We start from the raw sequence: 22,365 nt of genomic DNA on the forward strand, positions 1-22,365 counted from the left end.
GAAAGGTTGGTTGACTCTCCTACCATCTGTGGCGAGTTGAAAAAAAGGTGGGAGCTGGGACATTTAATCCAATTTAATATATGGAAATCGGCTGCACAGGACAATAATTCGAAGTTTCTACGAATGCTCGGAACATGAAGATTGAGTTCCCGCAGTAAAAAGACGAGTTCAGATTCCTCTTTAGTGCACCTTTAATGACCTTGCCATCACAGCTCAAACAACAGAGCAACTAGCCTGTATTTGTATCAGTTTCTGCATGGTCTACAAGTTTCGCACAGCCCACAGAGCCAAGTTTACAAAACAACTAATTTGATGGCACAGATATTGATGCAAACGATTTTCAATAGTGCTGAGTGAAAAGAAGTTATTCCAATGTGCATGGATAGCATGCTGGGCGCTTGCTGCATCACTGTAATTCATGGCAAACCAATGTGCTAATTTCAGCCAGTAAATCTTCACAACTGTGCAAAATTTTTGATGGCTAGGCTTATTGGGGTTTAATGTCCCAAAGCAACTATGAGGGATGCCGTAGTGAAGGGCTCTGGAAATTTCAACCACCTCCGGCTCTTTAGTACATGGGGCTCTAGAACTTCACCTTCATCGAAATTCGGCCGCGGCGACCAGGATCGAACCGCTGCCTTTCGGGTCAGCAGCAGAGCGCCATAACCACTCAGCCATTGAGGCGGGTCAAACTTTTTGATGGTATCCCTGATAATTCCCAGATTTCCCCAGGTGCATAAGATTTCCCTGACAATTCCAGTTTTTCCATGTTGCTAGACACTCTGGAAGACATTAGGTAGGCCAAGGATATCAAAAAATCACCCAAGGGCACCAATCTCTTGGAAAGATGGAATGATGATGTTGCTTCTGCTAGTTGTGTCTTTAAGGTTCCAGGTTTTCCAGGTTGCTAGACACTCTGAAAGACATTAGGTAGGTCAAGGATATCAGAACATCACCCAAGGGCACCAATTTCTTGGAAAGATGGAATGATGATGTCGCTTCTGCTAGTTGTGTCTATGGTTCAGCTTAATATTCAAAAAACATTATACTCCGTTTGATACATAGCAGGCAACGCAGTGGAGGCTGCGGAAGTAGTGTGCCCATCGAACCATATTACTTTGCCACATATCGTTCATTCCTCTCAAAGCCATGGTGAATGTTTAGACGAAAATGTCAAGTACCATAAAAGGAAGAGCTAGCATTGAAAATCACGGTCAAAGCTGTGAGGCACTCACTGTTTGGGCCGTCTGGCTATAACTTTCTCTGAGTGTGCACTACCTATTTGGCGGGGATGGGGTCAGAGCGATTTGCCTTAGCAGCCGCATATCCCGGCGCCACATGTCATTAAATCTTGAAGTCTCGATGAGTCGCAGGACGAAAATGTGACAAGAGGTGAAACATGTGCAGGAGGTTGCCAATCACAGTACCTGATATCTGTCGAAACGAAATATGTCTGTGGTCAGTGTGGCTGTTTGGCGAACTACTTTTTTGGGCGCGGACTTGGCCTGTGCGAACAGGCGTGCTAGCTTTGGCAGCGTTGCCTGCTATGTATGAAATGAAGTATAATCACGCTCAAGGTTTCGTTAAAATTTGTTGAAAAATAGCCCAACATCATCGCTCCAACTAACAGAACATTATTTATGGTCAGTGCATCTGGATTTAGTAGAACTTTCTAAACTTACAGGGAGTGTGAATATAGGTGGATATTATGTTCCCATTCACATGTAAAGGAAGCATTCTGTACTCAGATGACAACTTACTCAAATGTCACGGGCTCCTTCAAGACAAAAGGGCCATATGAGCAGTCCCCTTCACGAATATCCTTTTCCTCCATGGTATATAGCACCTGCAGAAAATTGCAGTAGCAAGTTTTGAGAAACACATAATGCCAGTCAAGCCAGTGGCGTAGCCAGAAATTTTGTTCGGGGGGGGGGGGGGGAGCTCATGTTGCAGCGCGGCCTCCTCATAGAATTTATGGAGGGATCAAACGCAAGAATAATAACTGCATTGCCATTGTGCATTAGTTAACGGTACGCACTGTCTAGACAAGTGAAATATGTATTTTTTAAATGAAAGAATGTATTCGTATGTCTTAAAAACCGTGGCAGACATAACTGATACCAATGCTTCCATGTTTTTGCGTATTTAATAAGTAAAGAAAATGTCAAACGAAGTCTACAACTATATCAGTCCGAAACCAGCAAAGCAGTGCATGCCACTGATATGAAAAACGTAAAAGCCGCGAAATTAGCAAGTATACAGGACAAATATTTTAATGAATATCTGTCGTTCAAGAACCTTGACATTTTTGTACATATCGAACGGCCAGGAAAAAATCTCAACAACGCTGTCCTTCGTTCCAGTGTACTGGGCAGCAGCAGCTGTCACCGGTGATTTATTGCGAGTAATTGCACCAAAATTTTAGTCGCAACAACGAGAACATGTAAAAACGAGTTCTGCAAAATATGCATTAGAAGTGCGAAGTTAAAATGGAGTATTAGAAATGCGAAGGTACAACTTGATAAAGGACAAAAATGTGTCAATGGAAGCAAAGTCACTGTATGTATACACAAAACCTTGCAACACTATATTTAAATACATGTATGTCTCCATTAAATAAATCTACGTACCTAAGCAAAAGTTACTCTAAATAATGCATCAAACAAGGCAAATAAACATCTTGTGCAATCACAGATAGTAAACTTTACACATGGAAAGACAGACGATCCAGGTAAGAACAAAACTATGATAACTGAAGTCGTGATATGTACTTGGGCCATGCTGCGGTCGCGACATTACCATATGGTTAGAATAACAAAGGAACAAAGCAGAAATCAGTACGAAAGTACGTATTTTTTAACTGTCTACAGAGCGACAATTATTCTGCACCCATAATTACAGAAGGGTATTCCTTTGGTTCAAAGAAAAAGTAAAAGCAGTTAGCTAAAAAGGAAATAGAAGGACAAACAAAAGCCACGAATGATGCCGCAAGCTGAAATAACCAATATCCGAATGTGTGTGTTGGGAAACGTCGCGTGGGCAAGGCTTTCAATAAGCAAAGTCAGTCAAGATCGGTAATTGATGTCCTCAAAATTGTCGTATTCACATAGCAATTTTGACCATGATACTAACTGATGCTTGCCTGACGTGACTGCAGGTGAGTGGGCGTTGCCACAAAATCCAACCCGAATTAGCAATGTTCGCACCAAAATGTCTTTTCTAGTCTGAAAAATACATTGTAGGTGGCGAAATCCAGAATGACTTCCGGCGCGCCGGTGGCTGTTTTGGTTAGCGGTGCGTGACAGTTCGAAAAAATTTTTTTTTGAAGGGGGGGGGGGGCTGAAGCCCCATAAGTACCTCCCCTGGCTACGCCCCTGCGCCAAGCAATGCTCTTTCAGAGTGTTTGCCTCCAGTGCAAAGCGCTTTCATATGCTCTGGAAAAATTTTTTTTTAAAATTTGGAGCGACCAGGAACTGGGTCACGTGGCTACTCCTAGCAAATCTCAGCACATCGCCAGCACGTTGGCGGAGCACAATGGCACAGTTGCCTGGTTGCAGGCGGTGTAGTAGCTATGACAGTGTTTGATGTTCTCCTGAAGTTCAGCACTAGCTTCCATCCAATGAAGTTCACCAGCATGCCAAGCCTCAGAACGTTTCTTCATGGTGCATGTCAGTAGCACGTCAACGCAGTAACGTCAATGACTGCGCCAGTGGCATTTGGACAAGGCATCTTGTAGGGTATATTTGCACCTGCATTTTGGATGATACATCTTTACGGCTCCATTTGTGCTGTGCAAATGCAGTGATTGTTATAGCACTGCACAGGCTCAGGTCAGGCCAGAAAATGTGCTGTTTTCGCCAGGCCTGGGCCCAGTCTTGAAGTTGAAGGGCAGGGCTGGGCTAGGGCCCGTACATAGAGAGGCTGCGTGAGGCTTTTGACCGTGTTGCACATTCACGTTTAATAGCTAAAATCACCTGCGTTAACCTAGACTAATAAACGACCTCATGGATAAGAAATTTCTTGTCATCTCACAAGCAGCTCACAGTTGTTAACGGTAAACAATCTTCATTTAGCAACGTCCTCTCTGGTGTATCTCAAGGTAGTGTCCTGGGCCCATTGGTCTGCCTCATTTACATAAACGACCTGCCATCAAACACTAATTCCACTATTCGATTGTTCGCAGGTGACTGCATCATTTACCGCAAAATACGCTCATCTGCTGATCACCTAGAACTTCAAAGTGACCTCGATCGCATAACCGCTTGGTGCACATCATGGCAAATGTTACTTAACACCGAAAAGTGCAAGTTAATGATATTCAGATTGAATACTTCAGTGCCCCACCACGCGTGTTCGTACAAATACCTTGGCATGCATTTCTCGAGTAACTTCTGTTGGTCCACTCATGTACAGAAAGTAACAGCTAAAGCACCACGCACATTAGGGTATCTAAAACGCAATCTTCATGGAACTCCTGCCACTACCCGTAGGCTCGCCTACCAAACATTTGTTCGTCCACAACTCGAATACGCATCTCCCATCTGGTCACCTCATCAGGCTTACTCAATTTTCTTGAACCGGTTCAAAATCGCGCTGCGCATTTAATTTCCAGAAACTACAATTGTCACTCGAACATAACAAACATCAAATCATCAATTAAGGAGATTAATCGCCCTAATCTGCCTACATCACAGGATAGTCTACAGTGCCTACTCTTCAACGCTGCCTCTTGTACAACCAAACCACACCTCACGTCGTTTAAACAACTCTCTAAGATTCCAACGCATTTCTGGTAGAACTGTTGTATTTATATTCATCTGCCCTGCTGCAGGCTATCATTCCCTGCAATGGTCTTCCAGACCACATCGTGAATATTCGTGACCCAGCTCGTTTTAGGGCCGAAATAACAGCCATTTTTTCATGTTACTGACGTGTCATCGGACATTGTATAATGATGTTCCTACTTTTCAGTGACCGGTGCTAACAGTCGGTAAGTTTTGGTTGGGTTGGTTGGTTTATGGGGTTTAACGTCCCAAAGCGACTTAGGCTATGAGAGACGCCATAGTGGAGGGCTCCGGAAATTTCGACCACCGTGTTGCTCATGCTCCTATCATTACCCTTATCTATGTAATCCCCCTCTCACACAATACTCCGTTCTTGGAGCCTGTGAGGCAATATGAATAACTAAATAAATAAATAAATTACTGCAGTGTGAAGTGCATTTGGAGTGTTCTAGGAGCAATAAGAATGAAATAGGGCCATGGTGTTTGTTGAGAAAAAAAATTAATCAGTGCTTAATTACTTATTTTCTGCAGTCTGCTACAGTTGCATGTTACTCACACAAAAAAAATTACAAGTAATGCTGACTTTTTTTCTTTAGACTGCTGCCTGAAACACTTCGGAAGTGAAAGAATTTTGGAGCTAAAATCTTTCCAGTGGTTTATTAATAAACCATTGCTATTAATTTCTTGCCAATGCGGAATTAGAGAAAGCTCATTTGTAGACCTACTTTAATCAGTGTCACTCACTGTGCTATGTCCAAGTAATTTCGAACGACCACACCAAACTGCATTGAATGAGACAAGAGAAGTTAAAAAGAAAATGCTTAAAATCCAGCAGCGGGATGCACTACAGTCGTGTTCTCAATGGAGCTTTGCAACACCTGACTGAAGGTTCATTTGCACGGCTGCACTAGCCTATTAAATTACACAGCACCGCTGGCTTGGTAGTTTCAGCTATCAGCAGCACATGCCATCGATCTGCAAGAAGGCGCTCCGCATCTGCTCGGTTTCGTGTTACTGCTAACGACTGGACATCTGATGTCTCATAAGAACCGCTGGAGAATGATGTTAATCGCAGTTGTCACTTCTACCAGCAACTCGGTATTGGCCAACAATCCTCAGAAAAGATACATTTATGACGTTAGGCGCAAAACAATAACAACAACAAAAAAAACGCGCACAAGCATAATACACCACGACCGAGGCACACGAAAATTAACAAAAACCGACGTCAACTCAACAAAGCTTCTTGTAGCGACGCTTGTTCATCATTTGGGCTAGACCAAGAGGAAACGTGCGTCATAATTCGAACCAGGATAGTTAATTTTGTCTACCGAATGATTATCACAGCTCCAGTATATGCTTAACTGCTTTGTATAGTATACAAACAAGCATTAATATTTCTTTAGCGTCGTTACGATACCTCTTACTTCTGCGGGTAAGGGCGCTTTCCGTTAGGCTACCGAAAGGTGGATTTCTGAAATGCGGCTAGACCTTTCCCTTACCTTTAACTTTAAGTGACTTTTTCGCTCTTCAAGGTAAGGGTAAGGCCAGTTTGTGAATACGAGGGTAAGTACAAAGTGAACTGCCAATCACAGCACGAACAACGTTATGATAGGTCGTGGTTATGATCCACGTTTGTTATCATCCATGACAAATGGAGAGCGAAAACACGACGACGGACGAGGACAGATCACGCACCACGACCGCTCGTGGTGTGCGTTCTCATGGTGTGTGTTCTTTGTCCGTCGTCACGTTTTCGTGCTCCTTTTGTTGTCACGGATCACTGAAAATGTACTGAACGAAAAACTGGAGCGGCATGCGAGTACCCCACAGTCGAACGCAGATTTTAGTAACGCCGAACGTGAAGTGCAACACACCAAACTCAAGCAGAAGCGCAAAAAAAAAAAAAAAGCATACACGAATTCTTGAAACAACCATTACGAAAGTCATGAGCGCACTCTCACATTCCGTTACGAAATTAATGGTGTAAAGTAGAAAGTGAAATCGATGAACTGCCATCCACTTACAACGTACGTACCGCAGCAAGCGTACTTACTGCGTTCGAATCACAAACCCTTCCCGCACTACGCACTCCAACAAGCAACAAAGAGAAGAATGCGAAAGTGGTAAGCACGACGGACGTAGTTGCGTATCAGCCATTTACAGATTCTATTAGCCATAAAAAAAGGAAAACTATTTCTTTCCTGCCTCCATGTTATTAGCATTTTAAAAGTCAGAACAAGCAAATTGTGTTATTTTAACAGAAAATATTATAGTTGTTGAAGGTCCCATTAGTGAGTCGTGTCGAGGCAAAAAAAGCCGAAGCCGAATCCAGCAGCGATGTGGTTTCTGTGCTGCTGCTAAGCTTTTGGGTCCTGCACTGTACCGGCTTGGTTTGTGATCTCGGTAGGAGTGCCAGTGATAGCATAAGGAATGGTCCTAGAGGGCCCCAGCGCTACCGTTTCGAAGTGCTTCCTCTGAACCTGCGTGCTAGGACAGTCGTTTTAGCGCCTACTTGTGTCTGACTGTACGCTAGAGGTTGATACAGTATTTGCGGACTGCTGTTTCGGGTGCTGAGTTTATTTGTTCGGGTTAAATTGAAAATGATCGTTTTGGTAGCGTGATTGATCGTTATGTGCTGTGCGCTTGATCTACGTCCTTGGTGTTAGTGAGTGCTGTCCACCAGCGCTCAAATAAATCGTCACGTTGGGACAGAGGACTGCGCTTCGAATTATTGCTAACCAGTCTTAGGGTTGCGCTACTTCAGGTTGATTACTGTAGGGAAGCTGCTGCACGAAGTTGTTCGGTGGTGGTATCTGTCTCTGCTTTTAAGGTTCACCAGGAAAGGAGAAAACAGCATTCAGAGAATATAGTCATGGTAAGTAAAGCTATTGGTTGCACTCGTTTGGTGGCCGTATGATCTTTTTGTAGATAAATATTATAACTGTTTTTCTTTTCTCTCTTCCTTTTTCAAGCAGCGCCATTACTAGTTCGGCGAGCACTGGGCATTAGTTAACGATTTGCGGACTCGCTATATGTCAAAAAGCAAATACTAGTTGGTCACTGCTTTCCATTACGATTGTAATGCTGTGCCATCACAGCCGGGCACCAATATGTTGGTCGCTATGAAAGCGGAATGTGCTGCTATAGCACGAGGGGCTAGGTGCAGCGGAAGCACATTGTAACATCTCAAGGTGCACCTTTGGACAACTTTAAGGAATTTTGCGGGTAGAATGAGACCTGCAAGTCCTGTTGACTACCAGCGATCTATTGCCAAACTGTGAAAAATGTCATTTGCCTTTTGAAAAGCTGCAGTTCATGCTAATGAAAGTTCATGACTATTCGGTAACCTGCAATGTCTTTTTTGTTTCAAGCATGGACGGGTAAAGGTAAAGACAACTGCAGAAAAGGAAGAGGAGAAGAGAAAAGAAAGGGAGAAAAAGCTAAAAATTTACAAGGCTGCAACACAGCGAGTGATCGAAAAGGTAAGCACACTGGCATGTTCTTGTTGGCTAGTTAATGTCAGTTACTTTCTGCCATGCCCAGCGACAGAAGGGAGAACTTGATGATGAACTGCTGCGTGTCACTGGTCAGATCCTTCAGAGCAATCCAGACTACACAACCATGTGGAACATCCGCCGAGAAGTGTTTATGGTGCACTTTGAAGAAAGGCAAGTGCTAGGTGTCGCACACTGTGTGCTTTTGTTTTGGTTTATGCCAATTAATTAATATGCCAATTGCAAAAACTATCCTGCCAGGTTATCAATTAATATCTAATGTCTCAGTTTAAAGGCTTTCCACATGTTGCAAGTTTTCAGATTGCATCTTTGTGGTGTCTCTGCACTAGAATCAAGGTGATGCTCTGCATTTTTTGTGCTTGTGTACTCTAATGTGATAAGGGCCATGAATGGGCCTTGTTATTTTAATACACATTCTTCTAATGTGCGATTCAGGTAACAGGACTTGAAAGTCGCAGTTCGTTTGGTATTGCAGTTGCAAGAAAACAGCTGAAGATGGTGCAGGAGAACTGCTTCTTACTGAAGCAGCCTTGCAGAAAAACCCCAAGTCATATGGAGCTTGGAGTCACCGTGCCTGGGCCATGGAGGCCTTTCCAGGCATGGATTGGGAGAAGGAGCTACGCTTATGCAACCTTTTTCTTGACCAGGATGAGCGAAACTGTAAGTTGAAAGACTTTATGAACAGCACAGGTTGAATGTAAATCCGCTTTTGCTTAAATGTGCAGTGTCTGTGGAGTTGTTGTTCATGTCCTGCTTAGTAGATGACGTCTTCCGCCGTCACTTATTAATGCGAAAGCATTTCTAGGCTATGTCGGCGGGGTCATGTCACCAAAACGTGTCCGCAGCAGTTGTGACGTTCACAGAAGAGGCAGCATTAAACGAATGGTTGTGGTCGATAGAGGACGGTGTGAGGATGATGCGCAAAAAAAAAGTATGTCGATAGGGTGATTAGTTAATTAATTAGAGTAAACGATTAAGAGCCAGATTGTCAAAATAGCATGGACGGTAAGCATTACAAGGAATTGTACAAAATGAGTGAAAAAATAAAACATTGAAATGGATTGAAACGTGTTTAATGAATGAAATCCAAAGTAATTGATTAAAACACTTCATTGATTTGGAGTAATTAGTTAATTAATTAGAAGCAAAAGCAATGGAGGGTTGAATGGTTTGGATGGGTATATATTAAGTGGGCGGAAAAGCAATTAAAGCATCAAATTTGAACAGCAAAATGGGTAATCAGTCATCGACCAATAAGGTTAAAAAAATTGGTAATTCATTAATTAGAAGCAAAAGCTATGGAGGGTTGAATGGTTTGGACGGATATATAGTAAGTGGATGGAAAAGCAAGGCGCCGAATTTGAACAACGAAATGGGTAATCGGTCATTGACCGATAAGGTTATAAAATTGATAATTAATCATTTTATTGACCTATAACTAATCATTTGATGGATAATTAATCAATTGACCATAAATTAACTAATTGATCGATAATTAATCAGTACAGAGAGGCAACGAGTGTCGAGGAGCCGTCAATGCTTTCGCATTCTCCCAATGCAGGTCACCGCAGTGACCTCTAATTTTTTTGTCTCACGATTACGAATTTTGCAGGATGTTACTGCTAGCTTAACGTTTGCGGATTAGGTGCAGGGGAGACTTCACAGTACATAGCTGCAGATCAGACAGGAGCTTTAGGAGCAACTGGAATAAAATAACAACATTTATAGGCAATTTATAACTGTGTTATTCCATGCATATGACTTGATGGCCTGTGTTGCGTCTTGTTCTTTCAATTCAATTCAGTTCACCTTTATTTTCACCATTTCAAGGTGAATTGATTTAAATTGAAAGAACAAACAGAATTCTAAATAGAATTCCTGTCGAGCATATTTACATTAAATTCTAGGCAACTAAATGTAGCTTGAGCACATTACATGGGAAAATTTGAGCATGAGTGCTTGGGTGGTCTTAGTATTTTCCATTTTGTACAGTTGATGGAGGTGCAAATGAAACCAAAGAGTTATTTCTGCATCTAAAACCGGCGAAATATAGTGGGTAGTTTTGCATTTCAAGCCAGTCTTTTGTTGAGCACTGTTGTGCAATAATGTCCAAAGAGGATTTTGAGCCCATTCACCCTCCATGATTTCTATGATGGAAGTATTTCTTCACTTTGATTCTGTTCCACCCTTTTCCTTCAACTTGCTGACTGGGGTATCCCAGTGATAACAAAGGTTTGGAGTCAGTCAAGTCAGTGACAAAGAACAAAATAATAATAGCACGGAACAGAACTGTTTCGTTATCCCAACCGAACATTTATGCCATGACCAATTTCTTGCCGAGTTATTTTGTAGCTTGACCCTTCAGGCTGCTCTCGTCAAAGCAACAAGCTAGACTGATGTTATACTCAGTCAAGGTGCGTCTGCAGAGCTCAATGCTAATGATGCAGAAGCGAAGTGCTCAAGTTTCTTCAGGGGCAGATTATTTTTGATCAGCTTACTAATATTAATATAAACTTTTACGCGATGCTCAGTTGACCATTTGAATGCATTAGCAGTTGCTGCTGATTCTGTTGTAGCTTCACCTTAAGGGTATGATGCAACAGCTTTAATGGGTTGATGTCCATATATGCGGAATTGATCATTCTCTACTTTACATTCTTGGATCGCTGGGAGTCCTCATACCACTACTGGTGCAGTGGTGCAGCGGTTAAACAATGCGTCACTGCCCCTGGCAGGTGGCTGTTTCAAACACAACCACCGGTGGGACTTAATGTGTGTCCTAGGTTGCTCTTCCCGAGCAGCCTCTCGCAACCATTTATTAATTTAACTGCCATTTGCCATGGTGGGCAGGTTGTGAGGATGTCATAGGGTTCTCACCATTGTGGGTTCCTAAGTGGACACAGGCCACCACCCACCGCGGGTTCGAGCTTCGCGCGAGCCAAGGGCCCCGATCAGCCGTCACCACACACACACTGGGACACCGATGCAGTGCACTCAGCCTCCGCTGGGAGGAGAGCGATTCGCCGCAAAGAAATAGGCCTCCAAGTTCACAAAGGAGACGTTTATTCACATCGTCCTCCAGCTGATACACACACACTCAATAGTCACCCCGTCCCGGGGGCGCGCGAGGAGCAAGGCTCCACTGCGCGCACGAAGCGACTCGAGTAATGCGCACCGCTAGCACGCCGCTGCAGGAGAATGTCCCCGCGGCAGTGCTGTGATCTCTCTCTCGTGTCGACCGTTGGGCTGGTTGCGAGAGAGAGTGGGCATTCAACGCAAGGTACGCCTGTCAGAGGTCGCTGGACCCCGCTGGACAGGCTCGAGCCGCTGCAGGTCAGAGGACACGTGCGGGCGAGCTCGAGTAAGCACTGGTCTGAACGGCAAAGGCCGGCACGGAAAAACAGTAACGTACGCACCTTACGCTGTCTCGGAGGGATCTCCCATCTCTCTCCGGGCCCCGCTCGGACGGTCGCGCGGCGCGCGGCCGCCCAAAGCGGGGTCCCGAATTCCCGCCAAAAGGCGCCAATGGCAAAGGCCCTTGGGGAGCCGGGGCGGAGCTGTGGCTAAATGACAGTGATTAGTCACCCAGCCGCCTCTCCACCGCCTGAGGCGGGAGCAAGGGAAAGAGGAGAAACAACGCGGGCGGCCGGCACAGCCTCGCAAAGGCGACGGCGGAAAGCCAGGATTCCCACACCATGTCATGTGAGACTACCCACCATGCAGGTGACAGGTAAATTAATGATTGGACCAAAGAGGTTGCTCGGAAAGAGCAATTTGGTTCTAAAGTTCGTTTTATCTTAGTTGGCCACACGTGATGGCGACGTGGCCACACATGACAGTGGTTGCCATTCCCGCTTGCACAGACCCTTCTAATGCTAATACATAAAAGAAATGAGGGTCTCAGGGTCACATAAAGAAGGAACTGTGATAATGCAATCTCTCCAAAGAGTGATTATCTATTTCAAGATTACAAAGAAGTCCTCATACCATTCCTGGCACAGTAGTGCAATGGTTAAGTGATGTGTTTCAAATACAGCCGCTCTTCCTGAACAACCTTTCATGGCCAATCAATAATTTAACTTCCACCTGCCGTGGTGTGCAGTGTGTTCACAATCCAGTGGGCAGGTTGTGATGATGTCACAAGGTCATGTGACGTAGGTGGCAGGTGTGCCACCTGCTTTTCTGCTCACAACACCGCTGCCGCTGGATTCTCTGCTGAACGGAAGCCTCAACACTATCGCATGAAAATGGTGCACGGGCTTAGTGAGTGTGAGGAAGGGAATTAATAAAATAAAGGAATACTAAGAAAATGCGAATGACATATGTTTAAAACATAGAGGGAAGGAAGGCTCTTGTCAGGCATTGTACCTTTTATCCTCCTGAGACAGAAGCCTCGAGGGCATGGAAATGGTGATATGGGCATATTGCAGGGGTGTTTGCCAATGATAGCCTTATTTCACTAGCAATTGTCAGAGAAGCCAAGTCCAACTTTCAGCTCAACAAGTGTGGTTTTGAGCCGCCGGCCGACTACAGACCTATGATGCTCACGCATCGTATAGACTTTTGTCCGGGAAGCTACATAAAATAAATAAAATTCTGTTCTATAGAAGCATTTACATATGTGAAGGAGGAAAGGTGTCATAATTTATTTCTTACCATACATAATCCGTAGCAATTTTCAAAATGGACAATAACTATCAAAGTACAAAGGTTGAATAAATAAGTGATATGAGAAAACTTTAATATTCAGCATTAGCTTGGCAGACCTGCCAATACTCCCAGGATGTCAGTGTTCTTTTATAGCAGTGACACTATGGTTGTGTTCATAGGGAATTCTTCGGCACGTATGATGCTAGATGTTTTTTGCACACGTTAGTCTTTCCATGGTTTCATTTCTCATACTGCTCCCAATTAGTGAAGGAAAAGTGCGAGACCTTCTTGGTCATGCCTGTGTGGCAGGAATGGCACTTTGGTGTGCATTAAATTTTCGGCACTGGATTGTTTCTCGCGAGTGTGTCCAGTTACATTGCCTACAAAGTATCTGAGTGTACAAAGCGATGGAAGAAGTAGAATGGCACATCAAGATTCGCAGTGGGTGGCTTTGCAACGGCCATGGCAGCACTGTGCTCATCAGCTGATGCCCTTCCCCCAACGGTGATGCCACTGCATGGCAGCCTTGAGCAGTGAATGAAGTTCTTCCATAGTGCTATGGAAGAGTTTTTGATTAGAAAAAGCATTGCACGAATTTGCCTGTACCTTGCCCCGGCATAGCATGTAGTATGCAATGAAGTGTGAATATGCAGAACTTATGAAAGCTGACTTAAGTAATGGGATATTTTACTTGGTCATGTATACTTGGAAATGATTATTCAGTTTAAAGGGGTCCTAAACACCCCTTGAGAATAATATATAAACTCACTCAATCACTAGATTGTGTTGTCATGAATATTTGAGCCAAATGATACACTTCTACATGTAGCAGGGAACCCATAATCCCTCTCAAAAGTTGGAAAGCTCTTTCCGGAGACTTTTCAAACTTGTGCCCTCCTCCATGCCACGTGTGTGGGTATCTAGGTTTAGAAATGACTATCGGCCAGATTCTTTTGATTGGCACACAGCTGCTGTGGCCGTGACCAGTCAGCCGCGTTGCCGGTGCATCAGGAACTTTTGCTCTGGCTCCTGGGGAATTCCCATTTCGTGTCGGCAGCCTGGCGGTGGGGCAGGATGGGTGAGGTCAGCAGAGGACCGCTGACCTTTGAGAGTGCGAAGAGTGACGTGATGGGAGATCTAAAAAGCGTGGAGATTCTGAAGTTCAAATTTTGACTGCATATAACTTTGCTTCTACCAAATGCGTTAATACAAATTCTTGCTGGAGGATATTCGCAGAGCGGCATCGTTTAATATCCCAGGCCTACTGTCACTTTATTGAATAGTGTTGCGGGGCCTCTTTGATCACCATTTCAACAGAGGGGGGTGTGGTGTGGTTTTTCCATAAATCAGTGCGCAATACACCTGAAGTTGCCTCCTATTTTGTGAGCTTGCTGTGCCTGCAGCACCAATGTGACAAGTTGTTTTGTTATATCTGCCTTTTGGCAGCCATTGGCAATCTTTGTTGGTGTTAAAGTAGTGCACAATTAAACAAATCCTCCTTGTGGAATCTGTTCATGTTTAATCCATTTGATGCATTATTCTTGCTGTCAGTGTGTCCAAAGTTCCACTGTTCTCTCACTTTCCATTCACTACATGGTGCCCAACTGAGTGCATGTTCCTTTTCTTCCAGTCCTTGCTGGTGTTACGTGCTTTGAAAGGTGTATGTCAAACTTGTTTACATTTTTGTCCCTTCTGCCAATTCTTCTTCAATACTGAAACCAGTAGATATTTCATATTTGAGTGATTATTCAAAGCCAGGGTTTTTTGAGTATTTGTATTTGATTCAATTAGGAATTTTCACTATCCACTCATTTGTTTTGATTTGAAAATAATCAGTACATTATGAGAAAAACTGCATTTCCAGGTGTGCTGATTCACTCAAAATTTTTCTAGCTATTGAGCTTATTATTGGCACCATTGAGCCATTTTATATTTTCCACCTTGTTTCTTGTTTTAGTGTGATATTTTGGTACCTATTGTCACAAATTTTGCATCAGCTCTTGATTCCAATGTACTGTTTATATGCCGATGTATTGTTTAATTTTCTCTCTGTTAAAGAACCCTTTTGACAATGGTACATTCATAGTGGTAACAATATTTTTGCATGTTCTGCTCATGTGCAGTTCACTGCTGGGACTATCGGCGATTTGTGTGTGGTCATACTGAAGTGACTGCAGAAATGGAGCTTGCTTTCACCATGGATCGAATTGCTGCCAATTTTTCTAATTACTCTGCCTGGCACTATAGGAGTTCACTGCTGCCAAATATTTACCCTGGCCCTAGGCAAGGGACAGTCCAGGAGGATGTTTTGCTTGAAGGTAACTGCTTGAAAGCTTCCCCAGCTCATAGCTTGACATAAGAAGAAGCACGTACACTAGTCAGGAACCAAACTACAGTTGAACCTCGTTGTAACGAATTTGGAGGGGCTTGGCGATTGGTTCGTTATAGCCGTAGTTTTGCTATAGCCGGTGTTGACCGGGCTTCCAACGGGAAATCGTCATTCCTTCGTTATATCCATTATTTCGTTATAAACCGGTTCGTTATTACGAGGTTTGACTGTAATATGTTGTTCTTCACTTAGAAGAACTAATAAATGACTGTAAATTGGTTTGTATTTAAAAACTGGCTACTGTGAAAATAGCCAAGGCCTGCAGGCCATAAAGGCAGGAGGCTGTTTGGCATCAAACCTTTTGAAGATCTGCTGTAGTCATTTATGACCACCTTGTGAAGTTTTACTTCCATTGTTTATGCTTGTTACCTAAGTGCAGCATTCACTTCTATTTTTTATGTTACCTTTGAATTGTTTAAATTGATTCCTGTCAATGTCGACAATCAGCCTCTCGGAATTTCTGATTTTCTAAATGGAGCAAATAAAATTTTTTTATTTCCTCACGACTTGTATAATGTGAGTTTGCTAAAGTGCTGTGCATAACGCATTCTTTTTCATTTTATTGCTTCAAATGAACAAGAGTACAGCTTGGTCCAAAATGCAACATTCACGGATCCAGGAGATCAGAGTGCCTGGTTTTACCACAGGTGGTTGACAGGAAGAGGTAATGTCTTATTTATTGGTTACAAAGATATATGATACATTATTAATCTTCTTACTTACGACTTATGACAGGACTTCGTTGATGGTAGTCAGTTAACAAGACTGTCTTATGGACGTTTTATTCTGTTTGGTTCCTTTTCTAGATTTGGCATTGTTTAAAATTAACCGTAGTTAATGAGCATTGCATGAGTCACCTGTTCTAACCGTCGATGAGTAGTGCTCGTGAATGCAGTTTACACTGAGTATAGCGTGGATGAGCACTACTTGCCACAGATCTAAATAAGCGTTATAACAATAAAGGAATATTAAAAGCATTCTTAGTATATGCTGGAACAGCATTGCAAAATACTGCTTATGCAGTGAGACCGCATTAATTCGGACTTGAAGGGACTAAAAAAAAAAAGCATCCGAATTATCTGAATGTCAAATTCTCGAATGGCTTCCCAAAGCTGCCAAAAACTGTTGGCGTGGAAGAAAAATTTATTTGGCGAAAACCCTGGCAATGGTCACCCCCTTTTAAGGTGAGAACTGTGCGATGATGATTTTTCACAATTCTGCTAGATGCTTTAATTCATGCTCACTATCAAGTGTCAGAAGTAGGTCCGCTCTAGTTTAGCTTCTTCACATGTGGTGTCACACATGAAGAGCCGTATTGCACAAACAGTGAACAGCATGTGATGAGCACGTAGTTCTGGCGCGCTGGAAGATTGAAAATACTACGCTGACGGAATCAAGGGAAGTGCACATTGTCACCGGAGTGGAAAGACATCTTCAAGAAATAAAAGGGAAAAAAATGATCAGTGACTAGGCAGTCATTGTTCTAATTGGTGTGCAACTATAGGCTTGGCTGATATGCATGGCTGCTATGCACAGCTGATAGCCATAGTCTTCATGGGCTGGCAGCGAAGCTCTTAAAACAAAACTATGCGGTCAGACTCTCTGTTGATATATCGTGGGGGCTTGCTGGTTGCTAACATGCCTGCATTTCGCGCAAGTCAGAGGCGTGCGGGGAGTAGCACATTTCAGGTCTGAGGAGGATTATTTGGACGATCGCTTGTTGAGCAGGCCATACCTCAACATGGCACCACTTCGGGAGCCTATCCGAATCAACTGATGCCAGCCCTAGGGTGTCTGAATAAAGAAGCCTCCGACGCCATAGACTTGCATGGGCATTCGGCTGAACTATGGCAACAGTCTGAATTAACCGAATTAATGGGGGTGGAATTAGCGAGGTTTTACTACAGTGGTTATATTCAGTTGTGGTCTGTGTGCAACTGTAGCAGCAAAGCAGGCATTGTGTGCAGCTGACAGAAACAGATATACATTGGAATGGTGGAGTGGGCAACAGCAATATGCACAGAATAAACCAGAGCACAATAATGATAACTATTGGAAGGTCATGGTTCACTCTTTTTTATGTTATGTGTTATGCGTCTATGCTTTTATGTTCAGTTTGTGACTGTAGAGCGTCCCAACAAAAGGATTCTGCTGCAATTTGTGCACCATGCAGTGTTTTCTTTCTTTGAATAGATGCTACATGAAACAGGAGAGTGAAGCTCATAAAAACTGTTTTTGAATATATTTTTTGATGTCTTTTATGTGAATGACATGGGTTCACTTGAAAAAGTTTTCGTATTAAACCTCCATGTTTTCTTAACGTTGCCGTGTTAACTGAAACGAATTTAAAAGTTAAGACGCTTTTACCTGTAATGCCTCATTCAGTGCCAAAAATGGGTATAACTTTTTTGTCTTTTGTATTTCAGAAAAGCCTGCTTTGGACTTCCTGTTATTCTATGTTTCGAGGAAAACTTATCAGGTCATTGTTCACTTTACCCGACAGATCTCAGTGAGTATGCTGCAGTATATTCTAATTGGTGTATGGCCTAGTGAAGCTCTTGTGCATGCGTGCGTGTGTGCGCGGGCGCACACATGCACGCACACACACAGTAAAACCTCTCTTGGTTCATATGATTATCTGGTTCATATCGTTAAATTGTAGGCACTAAAAATGATCCATAGAGTTATGCTATTTTTCTTCCAGTTAATATGTTCCCGAATAACACGATTTCCTGGCTGCTACGTTCACAATTTCAACAAATCCTGGTTTTATAATATATGTTTAGTGACCAACTACACCTGTGCAAACATATGAGTGGGCAGCCTGGGGACACATGACGTTGAAGAGCTGGAATGTAGCGGCAGTCACCTGCCGTGGTGGCTTCTGTGCATTACTATGGAATACTGTGGTGCAGAGGGGTAAAGCATAAAAAGAAAGTATGTTTACATATAAATGGACCTTTCCCACGAGGGCGCGACAGGAAGAGGAGAAACGCAGCTTCTTCAGAGTGAGTGCCTTAGGGTGACATGGCAAAGCATCTGAGAGCTACATGGATGCTCTTACATACGAGTGGGGAAGGCAGAAGAAAAGCGCTGCTGCAGTCTGCTGCGTAGCGGCATCTCTGCAGTGCATTCGTCCAAGGATGCTGGATGAAGCACTTGTAACACGATTTCTTCTATCTCTGACTCCGCCCAACTTCAGTCTGACAGTAACTGGTTTATTGGTTTGGTTTATTGGGGTTTAACGCCCCAAAGCGACTCGGGCTATGAGGGACGCCGTAGTGAAGGGCTCCGGAAATTTCCACCACCTGGGGTTCTTTAATGTGCACTGACATCTCACAGCACACGGGCCTCTAGAATTTCGCCTTCATTGAAATTCGGCCGCCGCAGCCGGGATCGAACCCACGTCTTTCGGGTCAGCGGCCGAGCGCTGTAACCACTGAGCCACCGCGGCGGATCGACAATAACTATGTATCCGACTGGTGTAACACCTGGAACATGTGCTTTAACCCTAATAAGTGCAAAGCAATGCAAATCTCCCGGAACACACCTCCTGTTTCCAGTGACCTTTTTGACTACCTCATCGATGGTTTTTCCCTAGAACACGTAACATCTTACAAATACCTAGGTATTTACATAACCAACAATCTGTGTTGGCAAACATGCATAAACTTCATTTGCAGCAATGCCAATCGCATGCTTGGACATTTAAGGTGAAATTTCACTGTGACACTGACCTCCTTAAAACTTTTTGCTCTATAAATCACTCGTATGCCTGAAACTGGAATATGCATGCTCAGTGTGGGAACCTGGTCTTGAATGTCACACTCAAACATTGGAGTGTGTGCAGAATCACTGTGCAAGATTCATACTTTTCAACTGCTCTCGTTTATCCAGTGTATCAAATACGAAAGCTACTTTGAACCTTCCACTGCTTTCCTTATGAAAAAAAGTGTCTTTATCTCTCTGTCACAAAATTTATCATCGCAATCGCCATCTTAAAGAAGTGCTTCTCTCTGAACCTGAATACATTTCATCCCTTAGAGACCACCCTCATAAAGTAGACATCCCCTTTTGTCGCATGAATACATGTTTTCACTCATTTATTCCCAGCCGCCGTGGTGGCTCAGTGGTTATGGTGCTCGGCTGCTGCCCCGAAAGACGCGGGTTCGATCCCGGCCGCGGTGGCTGGAATTTTTTTGGGGGAGAAATTCTAGAGGCCCGTGTACTGTGCGATGTCAGTGCACGTTAAAGAACCCCAGGTGGTCGAAATTTCCGGAGCCCTCCACTACGGCGTCTCTCATAGCCTTAGTTGCTTTGGGACGTTAAACCCCATAAACCAAACCAAACCATTTATTTCCAAGACAAGCAATGAATGCAACCACCTGCCCACCTCAATTGCCACAATTACTGACTCTGTTTTGTTCAGATCTGCACTTGAAGAATATGTTTACTCCTAGTAATCTGCAGCTTGTGTGTTATTGTTGTTCCATTTTTTTCTCTGCAGTTTTCTCTATTATCACAATTGCTGTGTTATAATGCCTCCAGGGGCCCTGAAGGTATTGAAATAAATAAACAAGTAAATAAACAAACAAACTAGGAAGCGACCCCTTATTTTGCCATTGCCAGAAACGGACCGGGTGTGTTGTGATGTTTCTTCCGCGACAAGAACAACACAAATGCGGACTGAATTCTGTGAGCACAAGAAAAGGAGCCCTCAGACCTTGTGCTTAAAGGTGCACTGAAGAGGAATCTGAACTTGTCTTTTTGCCGCGGGAACTCGATCTACACGTTCCTAGCATTCTTAGAAACTGCGACTTATTGCCCTGTATGGCCGATTTCCCAAATTAAATCGAATTAACGGCCGGCTCCCGCCCTTTTTTTTTAATTCTGCCTCCTACGGTGGGCGGAGTCGACCAACGCGTGGAGTGCCTTTCACCCAGTCCCGTGGCGGCTAGCCGCTCTGCCATCGGCGGAGTAATACGTAGTAGTCCGTAGCAGCAAATAGTCCGCGCGTATTTTTATTTCTGCGGGGTTATTTTGCGGCTATATTATCTGCGAATGAAACTATTTATTCATGGAAACCTAAAAAACAAAATAAAGCGAAAGCAAAGCCTCCACGGAGCTGGCTGAAAGGAACTTCATGCGTTGGTCGACTCCGCCCATCGTACGAGGCAGAATTAAAAAAAAAGGGCGGGAGCCGGACGTTAATTCCATTTAATTAGGGAAATCGGCCATACAGGGCAATAAGTTGCAGTTTCTAAGAATGCTTGGCACGTGTAGATCGAGTTCCCGCGGCAAAAAGACAAGTTCAGAATCCTCTTCAGTGCACCTTTAAGAATACAAATTGATATTCTTATGAAGTGAGAAGTGCCAAAAAAGGCCTTTGTAGCTCATTAGACAGTAACATTGTTTAAAATTGGGCTCCATGGATCATACATTTTCTCAGGTAATACGTTTTTTCCCCGATATTTCTTAAGAATGTATCAGTGAGGTTTTACTGTATTCAGGGTATGGAATAATTAGTACGCACTTATTAGGCTTGTTGGCTGAGAGAAACATTGCAGATTGTTGGAGCGAAATGTACTTTATATTGCTGGATATAGGTCGACCTCTTTTTTCACTAAAATGACCATCCGAAATTAGGGGGTCGATCTATATGCGTAGCCGACTTATCTGGGGAATTTAAGGCACTTTTGTCCTAGCCATGGAGAGTAAGTACATACCCAGGAACGGTTCCTCTTCCATGCAAGATGCATGCAGCTCTTTGTGTAAAAAAAAAAATGTTAATTCATGCGCAAATCAATTCTGCTAACTAAAATTCGAATTGCTCACCGTTTACCTGGCCCGCTCTTGCTGGTGTTTGCTTTCCTGGGCAAACAGTGGACAATTTCCGGTGACTTCCGGAGTGTGGTGGAAGCTCTGGAGCGTGTACCGTTGGTACCGTTGACAGTTCGGTTTGCCGCTTGTTAGCCGGACTGGATGCGAGTATCGAAAAACAAAATGGATTGCCATTTTATCATATTTGATTGCCATTTTCCTCTGACTGCTGGCCTTGTGACTGCATCGTTATGTGTTTATTGTTTAGCATTTCACAAATCCCGCGACGCCATCCCATTGACAGTGCAGTGGTGGGGGTGGGGGTAGTTTTATGCGTTGGCCTATGTTTGGAGCCATTTTTTTGGTCAGCAAGTTTATTAGGTTGAGGGTCAACTTTAATTAGTAGACCAGTGGAGACCTCCTATTAATTACATTTTGTTCTTAACACATTGTGTTGGAATATACACACATGTCTTGGAGGTTCTCTTGCTCTGAACCTTATTTATTAGTTCGTTCCATTTGTAACCTTCACATTGTCTTCTTCATTTCTGCTGTTTGTGTTTCTTCTGCTCTCTCGCATCATTCGATGGAGGCGAAATTATAAAGGCCTGTGTACTGTGTCATGTCAGTGCACGTTAAAGAACCCCAGGTGGTCGAAATTTCCGGAGCCCTTCACTACGGTGTCCCTCATAGTCTGATTTGCTTTGGGACGTTAAGGCCCCATGAACCATAAACCTGTCATCATCATTCTCACTGACATAAATACTGGATTGTTATAAAATCGGCGTAAACATACATATGGCAAGCCCTTGTATTAAAAGCAGAAAATGCAACTGTGGACAAAATTTGAAGTTACAGAAGTGCGAAAATGATTTCCTTTTGAAGAGCCCAAGACATGTACACATGTGCATACCCTTTGCAACTTACCATGTAAGCTTTTTTGACAAACAACTGCTAGTACTTAGTTATTGGTATGTTTGTATTCTTTTCACCCTTTATAGACCCTGAAGAAGTTCTTTCTTTGGTGCCCATCGTTTAACTCATGAAGATTCATGCCTACATTATTTGAATTACCTTTTTTAAAACTTATTTAATTTCCCTTTATAGCTATCAGATACAGAGATCACCGTAACCATGAATGGTTCATTGCTTCCACTCTCATGGAAAGCACCATGCCAGTCACTGTGCTCGTCACTTTGGGTAA

The 22,365-nt window shown here is 43.4% G+C and overlaps 2 protein-coding genes across 11 annotated transcripts in view; one reads left to right on the forward strand and one right to left on the reverse strand.

Annotated features, from left to right (window-relative positions):
• LOC149351084 (uncharacterized) overlaps positions 1 to 6,961 on the reverse strand; it is a 39,930-nt gene extending 32,969 nt beyond the window's left edge. Inside the window, exons 1-3 of one of the 6 annotated variants that reach the window (XR_016290515.1) lie at positions 6,812 to 6,865; positions 1,761 to 1,846; positions 823 to 916 (exon numbers count right to left, since the gene is read on the reverse strand). Coding sequence is in view for 5 of the 6 variants with exons in the window: in XM_089580311.1 (XP_089436437.1) it covers positions 1,761 to 1,846; positions 6,702 to 6,734 (119 nt within the window). In the remaining variant the exon portion in view is untranslated. Of the gene's footprint in view, positions 1 to 822; positions 917 to 1,760; positions 1,847 to 5,509; positions 5,703 to 6,701; positions 6,744 to 6,811 lie in introns of those variants that run through there. The other 5 variants (XM_089580308.1, XM_089580309.1, XM_089580311.1 and 2 more) reach the window with 5 other exon arrangements.
• A 142-nt stretch (positions 6,962 to 7,103) lies between these two features.
• RabGGTa (Rab geranylgeranyltransferase subunit alpha) overlaps positions 7,104 to 22,365 on the forward strand; it is a 47,806-nt gene continuing 32,544 nt past the window's right edge. Inside the window, exons 1-9 of one of the 5 annotated variants that reach the window (XM_089580313.1) lie at positions 7,104 to 7,190; positions 7,618 to 7,662; positions 8,159 to 8,269; positions 8,331 to 8,455; positions 8,778 to 8,962; positions 15,076 to 15,270; positions 15,922 to 16,005; positions 17,768 to 17,850; positions 22,269 to 22,361. In XM_089580313.1, the coding sequence (XP_089436439.1) occupies positions 7,660 to 7,662; positions 8,159 to 8,269; positions 8,331 to 8,455; positions 8,778 to 8,962; positions 15,076 to 15,270; positions 15,922 to 16,005; positions 17,768 to 17,850; positions 22,269 to 22,361 (879 nt within the window). In that variant the 5' untranslated portion in view covers positions 7,104 to 7,190; positions 7,618 to 7,659. Of the gene's footprint in view, positions 7,663 to 8,158; positions 8,270 to 8,330; positions 8,456 to 8,777; positions 8,963 to 15,075; positions 15,271 to 15,921; positions 16,006 to 17,767; positions 17,851 to 22,268; positions 22,362 to 22,365 lie in introns of all 5 variants that reach the window. The other 4 variants (XM_089580316.1, XM_089580312.1, XM_089580314.1 and 1 more) reach the window with 4 other exon arrangements.

The sequence above is a fragment of the Amblyomma mixtum genome, chromosome 3, assembly GCF_055824585.1.
Source record: "Amblyomma mixtum isolate Tamu chromosome 3, ASM5582458v1, whole genome shotgun sequence".
In the NCBI taxonomy this organism is placed as follows: domain Eukaryota; kingdom Metazoa; phylum Arthropoda; class Arachnida; order Ixodida; family Ixodidae; genus Amblyomma; species Amblyomma mixtum.